General features: G+C 43.8%; 1 protein-coding gene across 1 annotated transcript; it reads left to right on the forward strand.

The window, feature by feature from the left end:
• Positions 1-3,535: 3,535 nt before the first annotated feature.
• Positions 3,536-18,312, forward strand: T265_14369 (hypothetical protein; the record flags this gene model as incomplete). The annotated part of the gene is made up of 8 exons (XM_009173354.1): positions 3,536-3,771; positions 4,595-4,924; positions 11,364-11,597; positions 12,622-12,844; positions 14,461-14,616; positions 15,504-15,664; positions 17,630-17,821; positions 17,928-18,312. Coding segments are annotated over 8 exons (1,698 nt in total), but the record flags the coding sequence as incomplete, so codon positions are not given.
• Positions 18,313-25,558: the final 7,246 nt, after the last annotated feature.

The following is a 25,558-nucleotide window of genomic DNA, read 5'->3' on the forward strand; positions in this document are numbered from 1 at the left end:
CATGTTATGTTTCGGCGATGAAATCTGGCATCAAGGTCTCTGGTAACGTGCCGTTACTGCTGTCCGCTGCGCTGGGAAACCGAATCGCCCAGGTTAGACCGTTGAGTCATCGGCTCTGGAGAGATTTCATAAAGAATCTTACCATCCACTGCCTTTCAGTTCAAACTTGTGAGTCAGGCTAGGGGCTCAGAAAAAAACCACATTCTCCGGGTACCTTGTCGATCAGACTTAAACCGAAAGGTCAAGGTGGGGCACCTCAACTAAACGCTCTTCGTCGGTCCAAGCCACGAGGAATCATTTGCCCGCACAGTTAACTTCGGTTCTCAGTTACTCAACATAGCGTCTATAACGTGCGAGCTGTTCGATTACGAGCCCTGGCATGTTACCTTCAATTCTACTCATAAATAACCGCCTAAAATGGGACAATGAGGATCCCGTTGCTACCTCATCCCTTCATCCGAAGAAGGAGTCATTAGAAAAAGACTCTATGTCAAACGTACATCGTAAAAGTTAATCTAGAATCTAAATCAGGTATGGACAAGTTGATATTCGCTTGGCTTATAAAATTGCAAGTAAAATAAGTCGGATACTCGGATTGGTATTTTGATTGCAATCAACGAACTAGAACACGTCGTCAAGACTGCCTACATAGTTGTTTCCCGACAGGTTAAAGTATAAGTATATAAGTATATAAAGCATGATTAGGGAACAGAGTATTAGATCGCCTATGCGCTTTTAGAAGCCCGTATACACGAGACATAACCGCGTCTGCTAGTTTCCGGTTTTCGTGCTGATATTTCATAATCTGACTTCTTTTACTCAGCCCTTCCAAATAGTCCTTTTTGTATCATCCCTCTCCTGTGGTCTCAGAAACTTGATCATTTCGAGAAGCAAACTGAACATCTTGTCAATATAATCCTTTTATTGAGGAGAACCATATCCGAGGCTTTCTCTGGTTCGGTCAGGCCATATTCTTTTTGCTACATTGGTTTCTTTTGACGTATAGATGCCATGTTATTATGGGGCTCTTATGGTACATTCAACTCCATGAGTATTCATTTTACGCATGTACTATGTTGACCTTGAATACTTGATCTTGGCTGGTTTGACTCAAAAGATCTTTAAATTTAGATTCGATCTCCAGTTGTTCCGGTCTAATACAAGAAATGTAGACTTTGTGTCCAACTAATGTGCTTTCAGCCTTCAAGTTCCAAAAGTTATTAACATGCAGTCCAGATTGATTGGAAATGCGGTACTTGGAGATATACTCCAGAACTTTATTCGGTTCCCGTCACGCTCTCCTCCTTTCTCGCCTGGTGTTTGAGTTTACAAATTCGTCTAATTCCTGGTGCTGGTCTGCAGATAGTTCCTTAGCTGCAGTATCATCTAGACTGGCAAGTCATTTGAGTTCCTTTGCTTCCGACTGCAGAGTCTATATGACTAGGGTACGACTTTTCAGTTTTGTTCCATCAGGTCGGCTCCCGCTCCTACGTATGTAAATTTCTTAAAATAACTCACTTTAGGCCCTTTTTTAGTCTTCTGGGAGTTACTGTTGTTTTACCTAACTACGAGTCCCCCTCACTACTGGTGTAAAGGCCCCAGGAATCAAACCGTTCTGTTGAGCAAGCAGAAATAAATGGTACTCACAAGTGTGCAGTATCCTTGAGAAGAGAGTGAAAACTGCGCGAGGTGTCTATTGTGAATGTTCGATAAGTAAACATCACCCATACTGTGACGTCGATTTGGAGTAGTAACGCGTTCATAAAACTTAGAGTGGATCGCTTTTTTGTGCCTTGGTGGATACATATTTCTTGAGTCTGATAGCACGGGCATTGGTTTTGAGAATTAGTGGACACGATTATGAACAGTTGGATCGATTGAAATGCTCGTGTTTCGTGGGGATTTCCGCCACTGCATTTTCAAGAGCACATGCTCTCTTGAAACATTTAGTCAATATTCAGAATAGTGCTGGTGAATTATGAGCTAATCTTATGGTGAAAACCAGTACGTAGAAACTTGTTGAGCTTGGAACAATGTAGGTAAAGTACGAAAGGGTCTACAGTGATCTACCCAGCGCGCAATACCACTTCTAGTGAAAATAATTTATTGAACCGAAAAAAAGTTGATGCTAGGGTATTCCCGAGCATGCAGGAACATCTGAGGTCGTAACCAAATTGTTATGATGAACATGTGCGTCCATTTTGAAATGCTTGCATGTTGCCATCCTAAACAGCCACACCTCTGTGACACTAATTGTGTGAGAGGTCACCACCAGTCATCCACAAACATTTAAAGAGACTGCAGCAGCATGAAAAAGTGGAGACCTGTCGTTTTCGGGTGATAGTTAACGCAATCATGCATATTAACCTGAGGAAGTAGAAAAATTAGGTAAGCATGCAGCGATTATTTTCATACCGGTCAGTTAGTATCGCGTGGATACCAAAGGCCTGGTCGATTTTTGGGTAAACACAATACGGTCATCGTTTAGTTTTCACTGTGACGATTGACTGGATAATTTATCTGTGACACTATCCTGTGGCTTATGTGCTATTGTTAGTTTAATTGTCAGGACACTGCTTAGCTGGATGTGTAAAATGCATGTCACGTTCGTTTCGTCTAATGGATAGAGTGCATTCCCCTCCCGGTCCCTGCAGTAGGTGCTCCGAACCACCGGCTGGCATCACCTGAGTGCTGCTCTGATAAAAAAAAATTCATTCACCACCCGGTATCTATGATGAATTAAATAATAACCTTCATGCATGTATTAGGGTTGGTGATTCAGCTATCGTAGCACGGGTCAGCTGGATTCGTCGACTGTTAACCGCTTCGGTACATTGTTTCAGTTGGCAAGAAGTATATTCATTACTCACCCTCACTAACGTATTCGTGAGATTTATAAATCGTCCGTAGCGCCCAGTAAGTCATTCGTTTGCACTTTGACTAGTGCTTAGTGCGGATGCATTTGAGATTTGAATGGAACTCCCGTTTGTGTCCAAACGAACGCGTAGTACAATGTCCAAGAAATAGGAGAAACAGGTGAGAAACAGCGTAATTCGGTGATAGCTATTATTTGAGACTTGTAATGCCCGATTTCCTGTGACGAGCACGTTGAGAACCGTTCAATGGCACGGTGTAAACGTTCATAATGTATTCCAGAAAATGATATTCAGTTATTTGGCTGACTTTTGAAAGCAAACCAAGGGGGTTCTAGAATTCCCTTCGCCCAACGTGCAATATCTTCCAATAGTTAAACAATCGATCTCGGAGGACATTGCTTGTAGGAAGACGAATATTCCTTCAGACGTTTTCTTTACTCTAGGACGGTTGTCCAAAGTTTAGGTGTGTGCACAATTCACCCATTGAGTCGTTCAAAATGATTTCTCAGTAAGTCTGCTCTTTATGCGTGATCTTCGTTCGGGGACCATCGTATATGCTCACTGTGGATTCGTCAACGCATCACTGGTCTTGCTATCAACACTGCTGATGATGGTGATTATATCCACTATCTTCCCTAATCTGTATTGTGTATTTCCAGGTAGTGAGTCATCAAATTCTACTTTCCAATTGTCCATTCCACCCCAGCCTGCTGTACAGGGCACTGCTCCAATAGACTCACCAAAATGGATCAGCATTGATGGACAATCCTACCTTCGTGATTCCTTTTTTAACATTCCTTCCCGTATTCTCTCGTTGACCGGGAGATCACTACACAACCGAAAATACCATCCCCTGTGTCTCGTGAAACAACGTATTGCAGATTTTATGTTTAAAGTATGTATCCGTATTTCCATCTTTTTAGCTGCTTGATTACACCCAAATTATCTTTCGATTTTAGCTCATTTACAAACTACCCAACATCAAACCTAGTAAACTCTTCCGTTGTGGTCATTCTGTCGAAAAAAAAAACAAATATTACTGCTTGGATCATTGTCTAAGGGAACCGTATGGTATCTTGCATGCGCGGTTACTTATCAGTAGGTTATTTCTCGGTCTTGTTTGGACTTTCTTGGTGCAAGTTCTCCAAAACGGGAACTACTGGACGTGGGCACCATTCTTTTCAGAATTCAACTTTAATGTATTTCGAAGACACAATAAGAACTCAAGCTTCTCTTAACTGCTTTCATTTTTCACTTGAGCGATTTCAGCACACTCTCCATTATATAAACCGATCACCAGATTTGGCTACGAAATATACTTTGAAAATATAATACGGACGACTGCCGATCGTTTCAGAAGGTGTACTGAAGTAATCTTTCTGAAGAGATTGCTTTGAGGAGTGGAACTTTTCGCCTCCTCCTTTGGATAGCCTTTCTTGGGATTGAAATCTCACGATTTATCTGGTCTGAGAGGAAACGCTGTTGTAGCTTTTCCCGAAGAGATAACCACTCTTTGGGGACCGCTGTATTACTACGTTTGCCCTGCCCTTGGCTATTGCAGTTTCCATAGATGGCGTTACGTAACTCCGCTACTTACTCGTACCTTTCATTCTTCTGCTTTCTGTAACCTCTGCTAATATCATTCATAGTTTAGTTGCTTTGGGTCAGATTGATTTGATGGTCAACAATCCATTCTGGTTGTCATACTCATTTTCCAGCGACACGCACGTCGCGCCCCCGAAGATGTCGTTGGTTCTCCTCTATTCAGTCTGCATGATACAATCTCACCAGTCGTAACTGCTCGACAAAACTTTGACAGCTTACTGATTCCTCCAGATCACCCGAGTCGTTCACCAACCGACACGTATTACATCAATGAAAACACGTTACTGCGAAGCCATACCTCGGCCCACCAACTGGACTTCATGAGTTCTGGGCTGAATGCCTTCCTTTTGGTCGGTGATGTTTATCGTCGTGACGAAGTAGACGCCTTGCACTATCCTGTGTTTCACCAACTCGAAGGTGTGCGCCTGTTCTCTGCCAGCGAGGTTAGTTTTCTCGGTGATCAGTGCTTTCATCTCCAAATACAACGTTCTCAATGCTGCTGGGAGTGAGATAAAACGTCATTATGACTCAGTCACACTTCTCGCACTTTCTAGGGTTTCTCGATCTGACCAAAAAATTATCCGATTGGCAGGTCCCTCATTTCCGTGCTTTACATCTTGATTGGCATTCCGCTGTTGAGAGAATTTGATAGCTCCACTAAGTGTTGTGCTTTTCTTTAATTTCGAAGTTCCCTCGGTTCGTTTATGTTTTTGCGGTGTAAACCAACCTATACACAGACGTGCTCCCAGCGGTTTTCCTTAAGCTTTCTAGCCCTTGTAGCTTGAAACATGTGTTGGTTAGATTTTGATCTATTGCTCGCTCTTACGACATGAGTTGATAAAAATCTCAGGCTGAATTATTAAACTGCCTCCACCTGCTATAACACTTCCCGCAAGACTTCACAAAAGGTCCGAACTTTCTCAAGAGCTGGAACTAGTAGCACACCGATTTAAAAGTGAGTGCGTGCGCGCAATTGGCTTGCCAACTAAGCAATCAATAAATTCCGGTGGGCTGTGTGTGTAGTCAGGACGTGACGGAAGGCTGTCAATTGTCCCGATTGCATTGAAATCCAGGAAACCCTTCGCTGAAGCTGCAGGCGTTCGCTACAACACGAGTCAAGCGAATGTCCTGGCTTAAACAGTACTCCTCATTCCCCGGCGCGATTATTCTGGTTAGCCTACATTGAAGAGAGTGCGTTGTACTTGGGTTTCGCTCCGTTGGAGCCCATCAGCAATGGGTAACCTTGACCGTGCTGAGATTCCGAATCTGACATGCGAAACATGCGTGTTACCGCCACTCCGGTACACAATGGACAGATCTGAAATGTCGCCTGTGAGCAGAAGAACATATTCTCGCTAGAGCGATGCTTCTGGTTTCGTCAACCCCTCAAACTGTCCTGGTTGTCGACCGGCTGATTCACCTTTCGAGAATTTCTGGTCAAGTAACTCCACGGGCACTTAGAACTTGCTGGACCATCTTTGATTGGTTGGTGGCTGTGAGTTTAATAGCTTGCTCTCACTGACAATTTTCAACTCGGTCCTGTCTCCCTGTATCGTATCAAACTGCACGCTACCTCATGGTTCCTTTTCTCATGCCCGATAAATTAGTTAGCTTTAAGGATGCGCTCAGATTTCTCGCCGCACAATAACTCCAACCACCGGCATGATTTCGCGGTTGATCTATCTGTAGATCCTTCTCAGTCTAGCAGCCTTCGCTAGTCGTTCCTTGGTGAAATTATTATTTTCGGAAAAGTTTGGTAACAATCGGCAGATGTATCGCTGGGTATCGGCTCTGTCAGGCCAAATGAATAGGTTACGAGGCTGGTCGAGATTTAAGGCGGAAAGAGAACCAATCAGCTAAGTTAGGCCAAATCTCTGATAGTTATCGACCGAGGGATTTTGTGTTCAGGTGTGTAACCAAGTGTTGGATCGACGGGGAAACCTACATGGATTTGGGTCCAGCCTAAGGTCTAGTTGTTTTGTTTCGGTTTACGTGATGATCCCTCTTGAACGTCGTGTGCAGTTTCCGTCTGTGTGCTACGGTAGTTGTGTAAGAGGGATTCTTTGAACTTTAGTCGGGTTGGGATTTCCACACACCCCCCCCCTTTTGCTAATGATTCTACGTGAATTGACCACCACGCACAGTCACGTGTCAACTCGGTTTATCCAAGACCGCTTTCGATACGCTCGCCAGTTCCACACCCTCAACTCTGTTGATGCTGTGATGCTTGGTGATTTCCGTCACCTCGGCTATCAGCCGCTGTGGTGTGAATCGCAGGCCCCGTCGTAAAACTTCCACATTATCCAGATCTATTCTATGTCCCGTATCTAAGGCACATACAGCCATCGCTGAGTCCTTGACCAGCGTTTGGTATTCTTCTGCATTCCTTGGTGGTTTGCTTATTCTCCTTTTATACTCACCGATTCTGGTGTACAATTCCCTGGCAGTTTTGTCCTGCGTAAACCTTAGTGCAATTGTTACAATTAATTTTGTACACACAGTGCCTAGTCCTTTCAACCAAGGGGGGATCTTTCAATTGCACCAAAACTGAGAGTAGGGTTTTTCCCTTCTGGAAAGCTACTCCAATTTTGGCAGCTCTTGAATAACCTTCGATGTTCCTGTTTTATATGGAATGACTGCTCTGCCTCTCCATTCCTTACTGGGTCTAGATACCAGAGGCAATATCTTTCGCACTTGACGCCTAATCAAACTCGCTGGGTATTCCATTTCTCGGAGTCTGTTGGCAGTGTCGATTTGAGCTGCCGTTCGGTCGACCTTTTCTGTGTACAACGCTCTGGCTCGACAAAACAGCAACGAGACGGTACTGGCGTACACGGACTTTGGGTGTGCTGATGAGTAGCTTAAGCCGGTTCCTGTATCTGTTGGTTTCTGGTAGATCGTAGTTTCCACTTTCCCACCACTCTTATGTGTTTTACAGTCCGGGAAGGGTAATGTGCCCGAGGTGGACTCTATCTTCATGCTAAACTTGATGTGTGAATTTAAACTATCGAGATAGTCATGGAAGCTGTTCACTTTATCTCCTTTGATTACAACAAAGGTATCGTCAACATAACGCCAAAAAAATTTCGGTGGACAATGATATCCGGCCAAAGCCATTTGTTCGAAGTCCTCCATTTAAACACTGGCTAACATTTGGGATTTTGGAGAGCCCATTGCAAGACCTTGTTCTTGTGAATAAACAGTTGTGTCAAAAACAAACCGATCAAGTTTAAAACACGCTTATGTCCTCAACTATTTCATCCACCGAGAGCTGTATCCGTTCTTCAAGTGTCGTGTCTGCCAGTAACAACCACTTAGTTACATCCAAAGCACCTGCCCTTGGGATATTTGGGTACATTGAGACTATGTCAAAACTCACGAGGACTTCGTCCATCTCCAACGGGAGCCCTGCGACCTTATTGGCAAAGCCGTACGAATTCCTAATGAAGGTGCTTGATTTCCCCGTGAGTGGTTTCAGACTCGTTTGAACCATGTCTGCCAGTGAGCATTGATGAGTTGAGTCCCAGGATCTTCGTCCAGCGAGGCGGCGGTTCCCAACCACCAATGGGTTACTACTTTGATGCCTTGTTGCAGGGTCATAAACTGCCCACTTCCCATTTATTCCTCCCTCAGAAAATAGTTCTGTGGGAAGACCGTCTTCTGAAGTGTGAATCACATGTCCTACCCAGTGTTACCTATGAAGCGTGAGTAGCTCGTCCATCGTGGAAGAGTTTATTCTTCCTAAAATCATTTACTGTACCACAGCTAATCCGATGTTTCTCCCAGAACCAACCGGTACTTCGAAGACACCAATGGTCAAATACTAATGGCTTTCGTACATCCGTTCGCAGAACCTACGTTTCTTATCCATAAAGTAGTGTGTGGGTCACGATGTCGTAGTGTGTACTATGCCACTGACAGATAAATTGATGTAATCTCGGTGCCAAAGGTGTCGAAGTTTGGTCAAACCAGTCCTGGACCTCCCAAGAGAGGCCGGCTGCCCACTTTGATGGGGAGTACGAACGTTTAGGGCCGCAATGTGGATCAAATCTTACTAGTTTGGTGAAGGTTCATTATAGTTCATTGTAGTGCGTGGAAGTTTGGAAAAAGGACTATGGTTGGGGAATCGACAGATGAATTTACCAGTTGACAAGTGGGCGAGGATTAAGGTAGATGAACGAAGAGCTGCAAGGAAGAATGAAACTTTGGGGCTATCTAGGCCGAGGACGGAGGCTTTTTGGGGGCAGCCAACCCTGAAGGCTTGCCTTGAAGCTACCCTGACCTTCTCGATTCGAGAAATTATCTTGTCTCCAACCCATCCATCAGAACGTACACAACTGCCCTGGTAAGTGAATCTCACATCGATTGGCTGGTGTGCAAGCATGAGGTTTGGATCCGACTATGCACACAGCAGAAGCACTTGATACTTCGCAGACATGAAGGGCATACAAAGTTATGCGGCAGATTTGTTCAGGTTAATTAGGTAGCCTGTATCTCTAAAGGATATGAACCAAGAACAGCAATACCATCTATGTACTCAGTGTCTGTGAGCGGACTTCCCGGAAGCAATTCGATGCCCGAGGTCTCAAAAGTAGGCAGAATAGTTTCGAGCAGCATGCCAACGACAAATTTGAAGAGAAATGTTGAAAGACGGAAATGCACTCCGACGGTAGCGAGCACTGTATTTTTTCTGTCTTGCCGCATTTGAATTTGAGTGGAAAAATACAAGCGGATGGTAAAGCGGCAAGGCATACGGTAATCTGGACGCAAGCCTACGTTGAACCCGTATCCACGATAACTCCTGTTTTGGGTACGATGGAGTAGCAGCGGGATTTCAGTAAACAAGACGTTTTTTTAATCGTGGCCATTCTCCTCGTTTCTTAAGGTAATCTTTTAAGGTGCTTGGTTGCTCCCGAAAGGCTTCATCAAAAAACGGTTCCCAATTTCGGCACTCAGCAGAACGCGTTGTCTGATCTTTGTCGGATTCACGCGGATGGTTGCAGAACTGACCGGTATGTGTAGAGAATATGGACTGTGTAGTTTTTTGTGAGGCTCTCTGCCATACCTGCACAACATTGTATTTTTTAATTTCACTACTGGAGAAGACGCGAGTAGTGCGAAACGTTATAGCAACTTGGAAAGAAACCTCATTGGAGTCATTGTCAATGCGCTTGACTTAGCGATATTTAGTGGAGTCGTCTATTGAAGACAATGATGGAATCCTCATTCAGTTGATTTCTAAGCCCTTCGGACGAAACTAGTTGAATGTGTTTGAAACAGTTGACGTTACCCGTCGGCGTCATGATAAGAACGAAGGTAGCATACATAGTCCTTATTCTATGGTTGGTCGCCTTGGCTAATGCATCACCAATCTGTATGCAACTAGACATAAACCACAAGCATGACCAGTTCAATTCATGGTTTCAAGCATACCAAGAAGAGAATGAGTGCATGGGTCGATTATTCATGGCATCGAAGTCAAACTTGGTCGTACAACCAGAAAGTTTCGTATGCCAACGCATAGACTTCTTTTGAACGCATGGTTCCGGGTTGCATAGCCAGATTCTGATAGTTTCTGCAATCATTGTCAATCTGACTCATACTGCACGTGACCAGTTCAGAAGTACTTGAGACAAATCAGGTGGCTTATTCGTAACATAAGCAGTTTCGACCAACTATAATGCGATTACGATCGAGTAGGACTCCTTCTAGCTACCATCTAGGGTAACTGGATGGTGTTCACACGTCCTCTTTGACTAACGCCTCGTTGTACAAACAGCATAATTTACTCAACACGAGCGTGTGACTGAGGGCATGTAAGAGCTCGTGGTGGGGTTCGCAGTCTTCCAACCAAATTTCGATGGAAGGAATGACCACACTTACGGAATGAACATCTTATCTGACGAGTCCAAATTCAGGAAAATGGACGCAGGGGAAAACGAGGCAACGGACTAGAGAAGCAGCGTCGGAAACAAGCATTTAACATCTATGCTCATATTTTTTATGAATTGGACTTACCAGTACAGAGATATTCCAACCGTGTAGTCTCGCAAAAGTGGTCTGCTCCTTAGTCCGATCACGTACCTGTTTTTATCACCGATATCGCGCCTTAGAGAAATGGCACGCCTGTCTAGCATAACCAGTAAACAAAGAAGCGTCAACACAGTCTCAAATATGCTTCGCAGTTGATCAACAGTCTCAATGATCTAAAGGTCAGTAATCACTCCATAAAAAAATCGCTTAGCTGTAACACCCTTATTGTGCTTAGCTGCTATGCCACCCGAAGGAAGTACGAGGGCTGAGATACTGTCAGTTCGCCCAAGCCTAGATAGGAAAAGTCGAGATACATAGATCGGGTTTGAACCACAGACCTGGTCAGTAAATTTCCCTCCAAACACTGATGTCGTATCGGTATTTACTAACGTACTGTTCGCCGGGACAAAACACTTTGTGACTGACTGTAATACAATGCACGCATATTGCCATCTTCATATTCAAAAGATTTGTCTCTTTGCACCTTTCAGTCCCGTCCGAATAGTGAAACCTATCGGGAAAAGGATGAATTTTGGACTTACTATCCTTTTGGTCTGCTTCCGACAGGTCCCTTTGTCAAGTGGACTTGAAAGCCGCCAGCTGAGCACACTCATCAAACAATTTGCACTACATATAGAATACATTTCTGTAATTTCAATTGATATCAGTCCGACTGACACCTTGAATAAATTAGGCTTAGTTTTGTCCCTCGACTAAATTTTCTTGATGTTTCTATTGGATAAGCATTATCCTAATATTAAATGAACTATAGTTCAACCGTGTTAGCTTTTCTCTTGATTGTTCGTAAAATATTCATTCGATTTCACTGTTTCTTTTATTGTCAAGTAGCTCTTCAAAGATGCTATCGATCCCAGTGGCTGCTTGCAATTGCTGGAAGAGATTCCTCCATCTTCGGTGTACGCGCAGAAAGAAGAGCATCCATTGCATGTATTTCCGTCATACATGCTTCCACCGGACCGTCAACCACGACATACGAACGAAACCGCTAAACGTTTAGAATTTGAGCTGAAAACGGTTCTACAGGCGCTGGCCAAGTCGCTTTTTGGACCCGGTACGTCTTGGGTAATCACATCAATTTTTTATGGTTGCTCACCGTCTGCTAAGTATGAAGTCCAAATTCAGGAAAATGGACGCAGGGGAAAACGAGGCAACGGACTAGAGAAGCAGCGTCGGAAACAAGCATTTAACATCTATGCTCATATTTTTTATGAATTGGACTTACCAGTACAGAGATATTCCAACCGTGTAGTCTCGCAAAAGTGGTCTGCTCCTTAGTCCGATCACGTACCTGTTTTTATCACCGATATCGCGCCTTAGAGAAATGGCACGCCTGTCTAGCATAACCAGTAAACAAAGAAGCGTCAACACAGTCTCAAATATGCTTCGCAGTTGATCAACAGTCTCAATGATCTAAAGGTCAGTAATCACTCCATAAAAAAATCGCTTAGCTGTAACACCCTTATTGTGCTTAGCTGCTATGCCACCCGAAGGAAGTACGAGGGCTGAGATACTGTCAGTTCGCCCAAGCCTAGATAGGAAAAGTCGAGATACATAGATCGGGTTTGAACCACAGACCTGGTCAGTAAATTTCCCTCCAAACACTGATGTCGTATCGGTATTTACTAACGTACTGTTCGCCGGGACAAAACACTTTGTGACTGACTGTAATACAATGCACGCATATTGCCATCTTCATATTCAAAAGATTTGTCTCTTTGCACCTTTCAGTCCCGTCCGAATAGTGAAACCTATCGGGAAAAGGATGAATTTTGGACTTACTATCCTTTTGGTCTGCTTCCGACAGGTCCCTTTGTCAAGTGGACTTGAAAGCCGCCAGCTGAGCACACTCATCAAACAATTTGCACTACATATAGAATACATTTCTGTAATTTCAATTGATATCAGTCCGACTGACACCTTGAATAAATTAGGCTTAGTTTTGTCCCTCGACTAAATTTTCTTGATGTTTCTATTGGATAAGCATTATCCTAATATTAAATGAACTATAGTTCAACCGTGTTAGCTTTTCTCTTGATTGTTCGTAAAATATTCATTCGATTTCACTGTTTCTTTTATTGTCAAGTAGCTCTTCAAAGATGCTATCGATCCCAGTGGCTGCTTGCAATTGCTGGAAGAGATTCCTCCATCTTCGGTGTACGCGCAGAAAGAAGAGCATCCATTGCATGTATTTCCGTCATACATGCTTCCACCGGACCGTCAACCACGACATACGAACGAAACCGCTAAACGTTTAGAATTTGAGCTGAAAACGGTTCTACAGGCGCTGGCCAAGTCGCTTTTTGGACCCGGTACGTCTTGGGTAATCACATCAATTTTTTATGGTTGCTCACCGTCTGCTAAGTATGATAAAATTTCCTTTATTGTTCCAGCCCACCGACGTTAAACTATTTGTACTTTTTTCTGGGAAACAACGATGTGAATCAAATGCCATCTACAGTTCATAACTTATGCTTATTCGGAGGCTTGCTGATATCCCACGGAAACGATGACAGACACTATTCATCAAACACTTCGCATAGACTATTCACCGCCAGTATACACATTAAATTTTTAATGGAGATTTTGGCATATATCTAATCAGATTCCTCATTTGACCACTCCGTCGAAGTTCCTTTGGAGCTATGTCAGTCCAGTCAACTTCTACGTCTAAATCACTAGCAACAATACAAAACATACCCACCGTATGCTAGAATCGGTTGCTCCGCGCTTCCTCATTGTCCAAATGAACCTACCATTTCAAACAAAAATGCATCCAACGTGTTTCGCGGCGCGTGAACACCGTATACCATCCAGGTAATAATACGAAGTGAGACTGAACATCTCGTTGTTTTGACCAGCTGTGCTGCTCCAGTGGATTTATTGAGCTGAATGCCTACCTCTTATGTTTTCAAGCCCTTATTTCCGGTTTTTTTTCATGTCCACATGTTTACTGAAACACACCTAGGCATCGACTCACCATCCGTGACAGACATGTGGCTAGGTGCTCACTGCCTCGCGGCCCATGTCAGTAGCATGGCGAGCAATTCCCCTGCTTATAATGCGAGTGGTTAAATTTAGAGCTTAGTTTACACCTATACCAGACTGTGGACTGGTCAGAACCCTGACAACCACTCGATGTCATACGATGATTGTCCATCCACGACGCTCCCGGTCCGTAGCCCACACCGTAAACTCTGGACCCTGAACTTCGGGTCCAAGTACATATAATAGTGAGAGATTCACTGAAAAGGAGAGCGGGACAACAGTTTCTCTCCCTAAGTTTATCTTTTTTGCCTGCCTTGCATATACTTCTCATCCACTGTTCATCTAATTTTTCTTTTCTGTGCCTAAACTCCGAAAGCCTCTCAAATTATTTCGTGTTCCTGGCCTTAATCTTAGTTTGCTTGATCTCTTGTTAAGTTATATGCATTTCCGAGCTGTGTTGACTTTTCGCCGTTTCTCATCGATTGACAGGTTTTTCTGCATCTGAGTTGGATTTCCATGCATTGAAGGCATTAGCTGTCTTGTCACGCATACTTGATGATATCTTTCTTTTCAGGAGCATCCTTTTATTTCAGGTCAATTGCTTTTCATTATTTGCAGTGACGAAATTTATTACAAGTTGTTAGCTTGCTTCGCAAGATGGTTCACCGGATTTAAGTTGTGTAGCACCTGGCTTGTCTATATGTGTTCACTGTCTTGTTACGCATACTTGATGATATCTTTCTTTTCAGGAGCATCCTTTTATTTCAGGTCAATTGCTTTTCATTATTTGCAGTGACGAAATTTATTACAAGTTGTTAGCTTGCTTCGCAAGATGGTTCACCGGATTTAAGTTGTGTAGCACCTGGCTTGTCTATATGTGTTCATTTCTTGATACATATTCATGAATACCTCTGTAATTCCGACGCTTTTTTGCTCACAGAGATTCAGATGCGTTGGGTTGAGGCCTATTTTCCTTTCACACATCCTTCTTGGGAACTGGAAGTCAAAACTCGGGTTGGATATCGAGAAGATGGAGTGGAGGAATGGACCGAACTCCTTGGCTGTGGATTGATGCGACAAGAGCTTTTGGATCGCGGTAGGTTCTGATTCTTCTTCGTTTGTCAATGACCAACCTTTATTTATGTGTGGAAGTATTGGTAGCTTGACTGTGTTTGCTGCTGGTTAGACGGATGGCTGTTGATCTGTTCGTCGAGTTTGACACTTGGGTTGCGGACGTTTCGCCACCAACCTAGAGGACCTAAGAGCGCAGTTGGGATAGCGTCTCCTTGATTGGTGACGCGACGTTTGCAACTTGACTGTCAAACTCTTTGAACGGATCAACGGCCACCCGGTCATCCACCACACTATATTGGATTCCGTGTTTCCCGCTACTAATGCCCTGCTATCTCGACATGTTTGGGGTTTGCTGCGTTTTAGAACTTGCAAGCTAAGTATTTATGAAGATGCAATCGTCAATTGATGCTCGACAAGGCGAGAGCGTATTCTGCCTTCTCCATGGTGACTAATCCCTGTGTACTTGTTTTTTGCCATTAGGTCTTTATTGATGAGTTTTCACGCATAAGTAAGGTTGGCGATATCTAGCTTGTGAGTTAATATGTAGTCTTAACAATACTCGTCATGAGGGAGAATAGTGTCCGTTTCTCAAAACTTGGTTGCATGGAGAGTGTATATGCTTTGCGAAGTTGGTTACAACAGCCTGTTCATCAGTTTACGTCAAAAAGGTTATTTCGATTTTGGTCTATGCAGTTGAAGTGCGTACTCTTAACCCCGTTTCGGCCAGACACATTGTTGAGCATACCTTATGTTGTTATCAGTAAAGTAATCGATTATTGGTCCATCGTGTGACCAGCTTCATTTTGTAGCTGAAATTTGAGAGTCGATAGATAATCCTCGTAAATAAAAAAAACCTCATCGATATTTTAAAGTACACTTGATTCTGATTCCTTACTCCCTTTGTTCCAGCGGGCATTTCCAACAAAGTCGGTTACGCATTTGGTCTAGGTCTGGAGCGCTGGGCGATGCAGCTATACCATATCCCAGACATCCGTCTGTTCTGGACAGAAGATACTGGATTTCTGCACCAGTTTGAAACCGATGATATATTTGCCCAGCTCACGTATAAGGTAGTTTCTATTGTCTATCATACACACGCTCCCCATGTATTTGAGTTATGACTGTGTGGATTTTCAAGCAAACGTGATTCATCTGCTGTTCACTACACTAACGAAAGTGGTAAGCACTGAAGGTTGAGTGATGTAGAATGGATTAAGCATGTGAGCACTGTTTTTGTAGTTTTATTCCACGCCCGATAATAGACCATACAGTTCATTCTTTGATGTTTATCAATCTAATGTGTTAATCACCGCTGCGAAGATTTCCCAGCTGATTACACAACTTCAATAGTTGTGTACGGGTGACCTCAGTTATTGGTTATTGTACCGTTGCATACGTTTCGGCAAAGTCCACTGAACCTCATCTGCTTATCCAGCAACTGAGCTTTCAACAACGAAATTGTGACAATTAGAGGATGCATGAAGTCCACAAGTGGCTGTCTGAAAGATAGCCACCACGTGATCTAACCTCCGTTCTCCTTCAGAAGGATTTGAAACGTTTGAAAGAGGACCAATTACACGCAATTCAGTTTATGGATGGGTCCCGAACCCGCGATCTCTCGCGCCACCCTTCGAAAACCGCGCTGCTTATCCACCGTAAAGCAACTACTCCTTGGATGGACCTAGGGTATACAGATGTTTCTCATGGATGAGCGGAAGTTATGTGCATTGAATTCTATTGTACTTGGCATTTTCCAGATTTGACAATTTCGACCCATTTCGATGGGTAATGAACTGTGACATTTGGTATCCCTACAGTTTAGCAACTTACATTCAGCATGTTTGATCGACCCTAACCCCGTACATTGCCGTAAAGACTGAATATTTAAATCTGACACCCAAATCTACCTCGGATTAACGCGTTATATATATATATATATATATATATATATATATATATACTGAAAAAGTTGTGACGGAAATCCTGGGAGTGTCTGATCGTAGAATAGTGAAGTCATGCATGTAAAACATCTTTAATGTGTGACTGATGGTTTGTAACGTCATCAGAAGTTTGTTGTGAGCTCCTAAACTAGTCCAACAGGACATAATTTTGGCTAGTAGTAGCATGTGGGTGATTGATAGTTTGATTTATCGAGAAGATCCCAAAGTATTGAAGGTTCGAAAATGGAATTCTGGTATTAACAGCAAGGTACTCGTTTGGTCCATTTCAAGTGGTGTGCTTTCCAACCATCCGCGCCCCGGTTAAGTGACAGTGAGAATGTTCTAACTTCCGATGTAAGTGTGATGTTCAGCTCACATATTTTTGTGGGTAAGATGCTTCACTTTCGCTCAAACTGAGGGGGATTGTTAACTTAGGATTTTCCAGCCGGTGCTTCTGAAGAAATCTGACTCATATGGCAGTCCCACCGAAGCATACATACCCCGGTGGGCACTATCCTGTCCAATGTTTACCTGGACTCATGAGCAATGATTGCTTCGTACGAATTCCGTTGAGGGTTTGATCATCTCTCCTGCACATACAGACTATGGCTGGCAGCCTTTTTATGGTGCCAGACATCCACTTTCATCCCTCATCTTAGAGAACACATCGCTGCAAGAAGGCAGTTGACTTCTGTAGTGGAGGTTACGTGGTCAGATCGCTTGGAGGTTTATATAGAGGTTAGACCAATCCAGATTACCGGTATCACCCACCCCTGACCATACTGCGGTACTAGGACACAGTTGAGTCTTTGACAGTCGCATACAGACAAATAAGCAATACGCGCCTATTGACCGGGAACAAATTAATATGGACCGTTCTAATCGCACGTTCCTCTTGAGCAAACACTGCTGATCAAATGTTTCCTTTTCTAAAGCACCAAACTGGCTCTTCAAGGTGAAGTCAGAGCGGTGGTAGGGCACTGTACTTTTTGGCTAACTAGTTTTTTTGCCATCTCTTTAACCACAGTCAATAACCACTTGAGGAGCTTTAACGAAGAGATTGCTATTCTTGCTAAATTTGCCTCTACTTTTTAGCCGGTGAGCGTCTTTCCCCAGTGTGTCTTAGATCTGTCCTTCTGGTTGAATGGAGGTCACCCTCCGGCCACAAAACCAAAAGTACCGTCAGAATCTAAGGACTCCAGCACAAATGAGGACGATGCGCTCAAAGCTTTTGAACATGATTTCTATGATCTCGTACGAAACGTGGCCGGTGATCTGATTGAGCAAGTAAGTTGTAAGCGTTTATCGTTTAGCCTATGAATCGTCTCAACATCCCCCGGTGGACCTACTGATATTATTACCATGTTTAATTACAATTGCTCCTCTGTTCCAGGTCCGGTTGATTGATCGTTTCACGGACGCAAAAACTGGGCGCACCAGTCACTGCTACCGTCTGGTATATCGAGACCAGCATCGCACGCTAACACTGGACGAAGTGCGACCACTCCACGAACGTATCGCACAGGAAGCCACTAGCCGATTGGGTGTGCAAGTACGGTGAATGTATCCCATCTGCAATTACCTACTTTGTTTGGTGGACCAGACCCTGGCAACATACCCACTCTTTATGAATCCAGAACTGTCTTGGCGAGCTTGTCAATGTCAACAAAGTTCCATGAAAAATTTTGCTTTTGGCTTTACCTCGGGTTTTGGCACCTATCGCGCCCGCACTCATATATAAGCCTTTCTAGAGATGCATTCAAGTGACATCCATTCGGCGCCGCGCCAGATATTCGTGTTTCTGGCCACACCAGATAGTCATTTTACTCGTTCCAGAGACATTTGAGAAACTCGTGCTTTTTGCTGAAGCTAGTACCACTCCAATTTATGCTGTGTCGGGCTCATTAGTCCAGTCCTCCACAATATTGTGAAAACCTTGACACAATCAAAAATGCACCCCATACACCAGGCTGTTGATCTTCCCCTCTATTCTGGACCAGACAGTGTCGTTCGTTCATTAGAAGCATCGGACCAGTGTCTCTATCGCATAGCGGACGTCCCTTTCCCTGACATTATTTCTAGAAGGATTTTGAATCTTACTACTGCCGTCACTACAACTATTCACCTGTCCATCAAAAGAGTTTGTCCATTTCGTGTAGATTCTTTCACTCTAGGCACTCAGCGGAAGCAAATACCGTACTATTTTCATGAGACGACCTTTAAGAACTGGATAGCTTTTAGAATTTTAATGCTTACCAGTACCAAGAAACCACTGGGCGTTAGGTTTACCTTCTTGCTGTCAGTGACATTGGTTCGCGATTGCATGCCTCCACGATGTGACCATCAAATGTGACACTAACCACACAAAACGTTTATCTTCTTGTTCGTCGCAGGCTTCCTTTGGTGCTATGCACCAGATACTATTCCAAGACTTGGGTTAGCAAACCATTCGCCTCTTTGAAACGTCGCTTTTGTGAGGCCCCCATTCCTCGCAGTGGGTACGAATTCTAGGTTGTACAATTTTGCTGACGTTTTGGAATGTTCATTCATTCTTGGGACCGTTTTACTGTATATTTTTCTCGCTGGTCAAATCTTGTGAGAACGTTGCGTGAAGCAATTATGATCTAGCATGTGCAATTTAGCTATCAGTGGTCGGCTCAGTTATGTACTACATTACTGGATAGACGGCAAGATGCCATCGAGTCACGAATTTGTTATGGCACGCATTGCCCGGGCGCAGGAGGGGCAACCAATCAACGGAACGGTGATGCAGCACTGCACACTAGTTTCTCGTCAGTCAATGGAAACTGTCCGGACACCTATTTGATACGTATCGGGTGAGTTTGACGCACACTACATCGAATTTCGGATCAAGAAACACCGGTTTCTACATCCTAGTTACTTCTGGTAGTTGACCTCAGAACCAATTTTGTCGCAAGATTCCTACCTGCCTATTCGCATTTCCGGCTCTACCAATCGTGCCTAACAGTCTCTGTTCATGTCGGTGAGATGACTCCACCAGATAAATCGGAAAATCGAAACCATACCTTCCAAACAAGTCATCTGAAATCTGCTAATGCTTATCTCAGTGGTTCATTTTCACCCTGTTCCACCTCTTGTGTGCGTCCACACCATGCACTATTTCTGAAGCCGAGTTTCGGCCGCTAACTAGGGTGGTTGGAGGATTCGAAGTTGTGTTACTGCGCGCAGTTTCAGCAGGCCTACAGAAGGTGTGCACAGTAATCTTGTTTCACTATTTGCTCAAATAAATCATGGTTACACGGCAGTGAAGCATCGTTGTTGAACACTGATGTCACGCTGTGGATGATGATGGCTATTTGCTCACCATAATTACGACATTTATCTCGTAGGTTGGGGCAAAAAAACAATATACGGTTCTTGCGTGTTTCATTCCTGTGTTGCTTACCGGCTCTTTCACATTTCAAGTTTATCTCCTGCTGGGAACAGGTCTGGGCCAAACCCCGTAGGCAATGCTCTCACAACTTGACAACAGTCCACAAAAACAGTGATTTGGGTAGGACAATACAATGGAAACGAGTTAATGAGTTTTGTTTATTGTTTCTACCATCGGGCCTACGCCGTCTCCCACTGGTTCTTGTGGTGTTCAGGCCTATTGCGGGCGGGTTACTGCGGTTTGATCGCAGTTTGGAACATTCCGAGCCATTAGGGCTTTATGAATTAAAACTCGACTGCTGCTGGGCTTAGACAGTGTGCTTCGTATTTATTATTTGTGTACCCTGGTGACAGTCAAGTGGGGGGGTGGAAAAGGAGCTATGCACTGAAGGCAATAGCTTTGATGCAAGAACGCCATTGAGGGCGCGACTGGGCCATATCTGACAATGTCTCTAGCCATTGATGTGGACCGTCTCGGGGTCCCCATCCAGGAAGACGGCACTGACCAGCGCTGCTGAGTTTGCTGGTAATGGCTTTCATACTTCGCTGCCAAGTCATTGTTTGACCGCCTCTGGCTCTCTTCCACCCTTCACCTGGTTGGGCGAAAAGAGCCCTTCGAGGAATTCGGTCGACTGGCATACGCAGCACGTGGCCAAGCCAGCGCAACCTATGCAGTGTAATCAGTTCATCTATCGAGAGTGAGTTGTTTCTCCCGAATACCATTCGACCTACTTCAAAATTGCTGGTCCGGTGTTCCCACCAGATTCGGGCAATGCTCCGAAGACATCGATGGTCAAGCACTGAAAGTCTTTTGACGTCCTCGGCGCGCAGCGAACAGGCTTCTGACCCATATGGTAACATGGAGCGCACCGCAGCATTGTAAACTCGACCCTTGACAGAGAAACTGATGTCACGCCTACGCCACAGGTGACGTAGGTTCGCAAAAGCTGCTCTGGCCTTCCCAATCCGAATCTTGCAGTAGCACTTTACACTTTGCGGGTGTGAAGCGCATGCCGAACCGCGAGGCAGAATTATTTAGATTATTTAATATTGTTTGCATTACAACGGGATCAGATCCAAGAAGAGCTAAGTCGTCTCCGCACTCGATGTCTGTGAGCGGAGGCCCAGGGAGCACTTCGACCCCACAGGCATTAGAGGCTGATAGTGAGTCTTCCATGATCGTATCAGTCACACGACTTACCTATCTACGATTGCACCCCCACGCGCCTGGTAATTTGGCGTACAAAATCTTATCGAAAACTATCGCATCTTCTTGAGTCCTTTCGTGATGTCATGTTTTTAGTTGTAAAGGTATACATGGAAGTTCCACTTCCTTCCGTTGCCATATTTCACACATCTCGATGTATTGTCACAAGCAATGATTCAAGCAGTTGCCATAGTATTCAGAAGTTGGAACTATTCACTTTTCTAGTCCTTGCAACCACAGCTGATTTAATCAGTTTACTGCCGCTAGGAAGCCAGCTATGCAGCGTCCGCATCTCACCCCACCCTCAGGGACTTACTGGGTACAAGAGCACCGAATGAAATGTGCTCACACAAGCTGGCGGTAACACAAGCCAGTTTGAGCGTCAGTCCATGGATGCCTATGCTCAAAACACCACCCATTGGCTTCTGGTTATGAAGGGCATAGGTTTTATCGTCTCAATCACACTCGATTCGTTTTATTCTCTGGCTTATTTCCTGTTGAGAACAATAGGACAATCTCAGGGTCAAGTTGAATACAGCATATTTTTTCTCGGGCTACATAACCTAGAGGCATACACTTGTATGCCAGTTGCTTCCGGTTCTGGGAAATCTGACTGACACACGCTGCGGCAGACTTCTCTCATTCTAGAGGCACGGGTATACAACCGAGGTGAGTCACTGTGGACGGGGTGGGGGCTGTCCAGAGCATACATCTACGGCAGGACAACGACGTTAGAAGGACGTGCTCCAGCCTCATCTTGTATCCGCCCTCCTTCCCCTCTCCCTGTTGATTTTTACAAGGACCGGTGAGGTCGTGATCAAGTCAGCTCATTTCCGGCTAAGATTGAGTGAGCACGACAGCAACTTCGGTCTCTTTTTTGCGTGTTTGTTGTGCCTCGTACCCCACTTCTGTACACACACACACACACGCTGATCCTCGATACTTTGAGACACTGTCTACGCGACTGTGTTTAGGTACCAGCAGTATGGATGTTGCTTGCAAAAATACATGGGAGCAGATACTTTGCCGAACACGCTGTGTCGGCTTATTCAAATGCATTATTCTCATATGATTGTGTATGCCCTTGCGATCTCCAGCCCTATAAGTAAATGAAAAAGTTTGAAAGTAGATCTGTTTCTCAGTAAGTGCTTCAATAACCGTGAAATTCGCCCAACAGTGACTCGAGTAGGGTGAATTGTTAGTAATTGAACAGATCTTTTGCAGGGACAATTTGCACCATACAATCTCTGTTGAAGGACAAACAACCTATGAAGCTGAAGTCCGAGTCTTTCCTGCGGTGTCTCCCCATTAGTGGTACGTGTAATTGGACTTCTCGGTTCAGGTTGCATAGACCTAAAAATTTGTCCCTTTTTAAATTAGAACTTGTCTACAAATACGTCAGCCTAGCTGCTACAGTCACATTAGCTGTCCGAAGTATCGTGTAGCTCAGAAACAACTAACCAGGAATTTTATGTAGTGAAAGTTATCGTCTGGCCCTACAAGGATTTTGAAAAGGCAAGTCAGTCAACAACCACTCTGCATAAAAAGGCACTTGATTAAGAAAATTGCTTACTAGAGCTTCCATAGGGCCGTACAAGGCATGGAAAGTGCGACGAGCTTATTTTCTGGTTAGCGAATTTATTATAATCTACTGATAAATATAAGGCGAACCAATTGGCGAAATAGACTCTTTTTCAAGCAACATCGGCGTTAACGGAAGGCTTAGCTGAATCTCTCGTTTATAATGGTTTTCAACTAAATTTGCTTCACAAAGGCCACCTTTTGTTTTATTCGAAAGTATAATCGGGATATCGATGTATATTTTCGTGAAACACCCCACCATTCGTATGTTTGGCGAACACCTACACAGCCCACTACCGACTGCACCCTTGGGACTCACCAGGCGGGCGTAACCCCGAAGAATGGAGAAATCGGTACTAGGATTTCGAAGAGTTTTCGGCAACCCCGTTAGTAGTACGCTATCTCAATGAAAGTAATGGATTATAGAATGTAGAGGAAAAGTTTTCAGCCATTTTTGTTTGCTGTGACAAAAGCCGTGTACTCCGCTTCAGTATCGACCACAGTGTAGCTGTCGCCTATCTCGAAGGATTGACTGAACAGTAGAATGTCTGATACACGTCAGTTTAAACACCTTTTTTCGTATCTACTTAACTCTTGTTCGAATAGTCTTCTCTATTACTGCTGCGATTATTCCGCACTACAGAGAACAATCGACAGATTCAACATTCACTGTTATGTAGTCTCACCATCAGTTTATATAGTTCGCGTGCTGGGATGCGAAATCCAGTTCCATGTGGATTGCTTTGGATATATCTCAGCAGCCTACATTGTGTGCACCTGAAACACCAGGTCTAAAATTGTGGACGTATTCGCCATTGTCTGATTCCCTAACCCCTTTTCTGTTTGTGCCGGTCAACGATTTGCATGTCAGCTTTTCCAAATCAAGTATCGGATCGAAGGCACCTAACCTATTGGACTATTTTTCCTGTCTTCAAGAACTCACTGAATTTACAAATTACTTCTATGGTACTCACTCTATCAATACTCCACCTATCTCTCTATCTCGTCTTCTTTCGATAGCTCTTCCTGGGGAGCTATACTAGACTCTTAGTCTAGTGATGTGACCTTCTCACTTAGCGCACTGCTTGTTAATGACTTGTCGAATACAGGTTCAAATTCTTTGTGCCAAACAAGTGACTCCCTAGTGGTGCTCAGAAGTTTTATGACTCAGTATCACATTGTTTGGGCTCGACTCATGAGATTTTGAGTATGTAATAATGTGGTGATCCAGTCAATCATTTGATGGGGACGATGAAGATCAACCGTTATTTCTAGCTGAGAAATGTGTTCTCAAACAACGTGTTCCTCCATCCCCAAGGGACTGTAATCGTTGCTCACTTGTCTGCTGGGATGACAGCCTTGTGTTGATATTCTGTGGAAATTCTCTACGTTGGTGTAGGCAAAATGGTTTCGAAACTGAAGGCTGAAAAAGCTACTTTTAGGTCGACTTTGTGGTATATATTAAATGTCGAGTGCTAGTAGATGGTTACTGAAGTGCTGAATTTCAATTTGTAATCCCAGACCATATTTTGTAGCAAATGAGGTGCGTCTTAAGAGGATAGAATTCAGTCTGAATCTCCATATCATTGTCTGTTCTCTGATGCAGCTGTGACATCCTTGCTTGGGGCAACTGGAAGCCAAAAGTGATGTACATCAGAAAACAGAGACATGCGTTTATGCGCCGTCAGCTGTCCGCGGACCACGACAGCTAAAATGTCTCCCTTTGCTATTCGGCCTTATTATTTTCTTCCCATCACTCACGAAAGTCAAAGAACTGTTCGCTACCTACGCTCACTCTTTGCCACAAACGAAGCTGGACATGACGCTGAGCCAGGTGGAACGCCGTAACATGAAGATCAAAGTTGGCACATTACGCCCTAATTAGGAGAGAACGACATGATTATCAAACAACTCACGCTCTTCGAGCTCAGCAAAAGAAACACCTTAGAGGAAATGTGCAACTCTGTTAACATCCTCGCCTCATTCCGGTCGGGTAAATAAAGTTTTCGGTGTAAGAAGGCTGTTAGTGATCATCTTAGCTTGAATTTCCCAACATTAGAAAAACAGCAGGAACACGACCTCAAAAAATGTGACACAGTAGCAAACTTGTATTTTATTTTAAATTACAGAAATCTGTTTGTTCTGACACAACAGTACCATTAGTGTGCATTTTTATTGTCTATTTTTCTATAGATTAAGGTCAACTCTTTGCGGAATAAGATTTTCCACTTTTCGAGCCTGGTAGTTCAGTAACAGCAACCGAGCTAAACTGTACGCGATAAAATTTCCCCATACCATTACTAAGAAACATAGAGATGTGTGATCTCACACTTACCAGACTACTGAGGTCCGGATATGGGCTAAATTACATATCAAAACAATGAGGTTCTTATGGTTTGGAACGTCACAAAGTCTGGAAAACGTTCTTTACTTGTTACTTGAATTACACTATTGGAGGGCTTCATCCCACATTACAAGAGCAAGGTGTTTCCCAGTCAGTATCACTGTCACCTATCCCTTGATCCACGTTCGAGTGTCTCATGTCTACCGCGGTTTGCAAGGTTCGGAAATTAATTTGGAAAACATCGATATCGGTTTGAGTGAAACATATATGGATGCCGATAAGTAAATTGGTACTTATCTAAGTCGTTGTGTACGATTCACTCACTATATGGAGTATTGTACAAATTCACATATTTTCAATGATCGTAGCCGAGATATTTCATTTTCGCTCCGTGACCTGCAGAGATTACTGTTACAGCCACTTATTTGTCTGTTGCTTTTAAATGGTCCTAAAAATAAAAATGGAACCATTAATAGAA

This window comes from Opisthorchis viverrini, assembly GCF_000715545.1.
Source record: "Opisthorchis viverrini unplaced genomic scaffold opera_v5_181, whole genome shotgun sequence".
NCBI classification, from domain to species: Eukaryota; Metazoa; Platyhelminthes; class Trematoda; order Opisthorchiida; family Opisthorchiidae; genus Opisthorchis; species Opisthorchis viverrini.